Below are 3,824 nucleotides of genomic sequence, written 5' to 3'. Positions count from 1 at the left end.
TTTAGGACCCCCATCCTACCCCTCACCCCTCCAGCCCTGTTTGGGACACCCGTCCTGGCATCCCAAGCCCTCCACCCCCATTGAGACCCCCGTTGTGCTCCCCCGCCCCTCCAACCTCATTTGGGACCTCCATTCCGCACCCCCAGCCCCCCTCCCCGGCTGGGACCCCAGTTCTGCTCCCCCGCCCCTCCAGCCTCATCGGGGACCCCCGTCCCGCACGTCCTTGCGGGGCTTTGGGCGGGGGTTCCCCGCTGAGCGATGGCCGACAGCTGGGCCGGGCCGGGCCGTAACCGGATCCCCCGGCAGCGGCGGCGGGGCGGGGGTCCCGGGCGGGGGTCCCGGGCGAGGATCCCGGCGCGGGGCCGGGGATGAGGGACGGGCACAGGCACCGGCACCACGTGCACCGAGGCCGGTGGGTCCCACCCCAGGACGGGGTGCCCGGCTCGGGGGGGCGAGGACGGGGAGTGACCCCCGACAGCCGCCCGGTACGGCCCGGTACTGTCACCGCCGCGCCGGGGGGAAGGAGCGGGGGCCGCCCCCCCGAGGGTGCCCATCACCCGGCCTCGAGCCCTGAGCCGCGGCCGGGGCCACTCCGGATCCGCGCTCCCGGGAGCGCCGGGATCACGGGGATCGCCGGGATCCGGCAGCCGTTCCTCCCGCAGCACCGGGCCCCGTAACCGTGGGTCCCATCCCCGGGACCCCCCAACCCGCAGCTGTGCCCGCGGCTGCAGATCCAGATGGCGGAATATTGTCCCGCGGTAATTAGGGCCGTGCGGGGCGGGGGGGGGCCGCGAGACACCCTGGCAATCAAAGGGCCGATGACTTTGTTATGGCTCATTATGTAGGACGGGGGGCCCGCGGGGGCCAGACACGCACCAGGCAGCCGTGACAGGGATCGATCTGCTCGGGGGAGAGGGGCTGTGAGACCCCCCCCTGCACGGCAGGGGAATGGGGAGGGAGGGGGCTGCAACCCTCCAGCCCCCATCACAGCCCCACGGTGCACCCCCTGCACCCCCAGCCCACTGTCCCCAGATCCTCCAGCACCCCCATACTGCAGCCCACGGCTCAGCACCCCCCCAGCTGCAGCCCTCCCGGGGGGCACTGCCTCCCCCATGCAGCCCCCCCTGCTCCTGGAGGTGCTGGTACCGAGGCGGCCCCTACCCCAAACCCAGCCCAGCCCCTCCAGACAGATCAGGGACCCGGAGGGGTTTTTCCACAATTTTATTCCAAAAATAAACTCGAAGGGTGGTATAAGTTATGGGGGGCGGGAGCAGGGCTGCACTGGGGGGGGCAGCACCCAACCCCTGCCCCTACCTCCTCTTGTCCTTGATGCTGTAGTGCAGCAGGAGGGGCGCAGGCTGCGGGGATGGGGGGGTCAGGGCTGGGGGACCCCGGGCAGGGACCTCCAACCCCGGCCCAGGGATGCCAAACCCCAGGCCAGGTTCTGCACCCTGGGACAGGGATCCCAAACTCCAGCCCAGGACACCAAACCCCAACCCAGGGACCCTCCCCAGGGCAGGGACCCCAGACTCCAGCCCAGGACACCAAACCCCAACCCAGGGACCCCCTCCCGGGGCAGAGATCCCAAACTCCAGTCCAGGATCCCCCTGGGGCAGCAACCCCCAAACTCCAGCCCAGGACACCAAACCCCAACCCAGGGACCCCCAAATCCCAGCCCAGGACTCCAAACCCCAGCCCGGGACCCCCTGCCTGGGGCAGGGCCCTCCCCCCAGGGCTGTGCCCTGAACATGGCCAAGCCCTTCAGGGACCCCCCATCCCCTGACACGTGCAGGGGCCAAGGACCCCCTGGGTCACCACTGTGGCCACTGACATCAATCACCCTCAATCCCCTCGTCCCCCACTGCCCTGAGCCCCCTCAGGAGGGTCCCCCCAAGCCCACCTTGCCGAACCAGCGCGAGAGCCAGAGCTGCTTCATCGTCATGTGGTCAGGGAGGGGCTCGCTGTCAAACAGGACCTGCACCTGCACAGGGGGCCGTGTCAGGGGGGCCGGGATACCCCTGGGGCCGGGACCACCCCCCCAGGTCTGACCCCTGCGGCCCCCCACTCACGTGCTGCAGGGGCAGCCCCAGCCGGTGGCACAGGACCCTCCGCAGGTGCCGGATCTGTGCCCGCACCGAGCACCTCACGTACTTCTGCTGCAGGGGACAGAGCAGGGCAGAGGGCTGTGGGGACCCCATGTGCTCTGTGGGGACCCCACACAAGCCCTGGGACCCAGGCAACCCCTGGGGCAAGGGCTGGGGGTCAGGGGTGGGGGCTGCGGGGACCCCCACTCACCTGCAGCACGGCCTTGCTCTTGTCCTTGCTGGAGCTGCGAGGGGAAGGGAAGGGGACACGTGTCCAGTCTCAGGGCTGGGGCTTGGGGCGCTGCCGTGCCCAGTGCCCCCTGCCCACCCTGCCAAGGGGCTGCAGCCCCCCCGGACTCACCTCAGCTTCTCGAGGCAGAGAGAGACGTGCTCGTCGTAGCGGAAATAGTGGGCGCGTGAGTGGTCAAAGGTGCTGTAGGGGAGCCCCATGGGGTCACCCCCCACCGTGTCTGGGGACACGGGGGGCACAGTCAGCCCCCTGTGGCCCCAGCACCTTGGCTGGCTGCCCTCTGTGCCCCCCTGTGCCCCCCACCCCGTGCCCCCCTGGCCCACCGTCACCGCTGGGCTGCGTCACCCGGTCCAGGCCACGGGACTGGTAGAATTCCCGGATCCGTTTCTCCTCACCTGGGGGTGAGAGGTGGCTCAGGGACACCTCTGGGGCCTGTGTGCCCCCGAGGGGGGTCCCTGGGTGCCCTCAGCCCTCCCACTGCTCTCACTGCACCAAGCCCCCGCCAGAGGTTGGGGACCTTGTCCCTATCCCCATCCCCATCCCTGTCCCCAACCCTGTCTCCATCCAGTACCGTGTCCCCACCCCATCCCAATCCCTGTCCCCTCACAGACGTGTCCCCGATCCTGCCATCCCTCACACCCGTTCCCATGTTCCCTTCTCCACTATGGGATACCACTGCCCACACCACGTGTCTCCTGTGCCTCCCATCCTTCCTTCCCATGCCTCCCATCCCTCCCCACTGCGCCCCCAACTCTCCCTCCCACATCCCCTATCCCTCCCTCCCTCCCTCTGTGTCCCCCAGCCCCACAGCACCCCCCCCTGCCCTGGCACTTATCCCCCATCCCTACAGGATCCCTCCTGTGCCCCCCGTACTGTGCTGCAGGCCGTGCCCCCCCTGTGTCCCCCTGTGCCCCCCGTACTGTGCTGCAGGCCGTGCCCCCTGTGCCCCCCTGTGCCCCCCGTACTGTGCTGCAGGCCGGGCACCAGCTTGTAGACGATGTCCTGCATGACCCGGTCCAGTTTGAGGTTGAGCAGCGGCTGCGTCTCGTGGATCTTGGTGTTGCACATGGGGCAGTACTTGCTGGTCTGCAGGTACTTCACGATGCAGCTCTTGCAGACTGGGGACAGGGACGGGTTGGGGTGGGGCTGGGGCTGCACCCCCCCAGCAATCACAGCCCTGCAGCCCCCCCAGGCCCCCCAGGGACAGGTGGGGGCACTCACAGGTGTGCAGGCACTCGGTGATGGTGGTGGCGTCGATGAAGTACCCGGCACACAGGAAACACACGATGTGCTCGTTCAGCTCCTTCATCTTCACCTTCACCTCCTCCTGCAGGGACACATCGCCCAGAGCCCCCTGAGACCCTTTCACCTGGAAATCCCCCGGCTCACAGAGACTCTACTGCCGTTCCTCATTGTGTCAGGAAACAGGATTTTGAGAGGCTGGCCACCCTGTCTTCCCTAGTTATGACAGAATACAGGATTTTGGGGGG

The 3,824-nt window shown here is 68.7% G+C and overlaps 1 protein-coding gene across 1 annotated transcript; it reads right to left on the bottom strand.

Moving 5' to 3' along the window:
- Nucleotides 1-1,204: 1,204 nt before the first annotated feature.
- Nucleotides 1,205-3,730, bottom strand: PCGF1 (polycomb group ring finger 1; the record flags this gene model as incomplete). The annotated part of the gene is made up of 8 exons (XM_027708316.1): nucleotides 1,205-1,358; nucleotides 1,901-1,981; nucleotides 2,070-2,156; nucleotides 2,296-2,329; nucleotides 2,446-2,554; nucleotides 2,658-2,729; nucleotides 3,300-3,452; nucleotides 3,556-3,730. Coding segments are annotated over 8 exons (759 nt in total), but the record flags the coding sequence as incomplete, so codon positions are not given.
- Nucleotides 3,731-3,824: the final 94 nt, after the last annotated feature.

Source organism: Neopelma chrysocephalum, unplaced genomic scaffold (genome assembly GCF_003984885.1).
Source record: "Neopelma chrysocephalum unplaced genomic scaffold, ASM398488v2 Primary Assembly neopelma1_96015, whole genome shotgun sequence".
Lineage (NCBI taxonomy): Eukaryota > Metazoa > Chordata > Aves > Passeriformes > Pipridae > Neopelma > Neopelma chrysocephalum.
The sequence above is the reverse complement of the archived record's forward strand: the minus strand, read 5'-3'. Positions and strand labels throughout refer to the sequence as shown.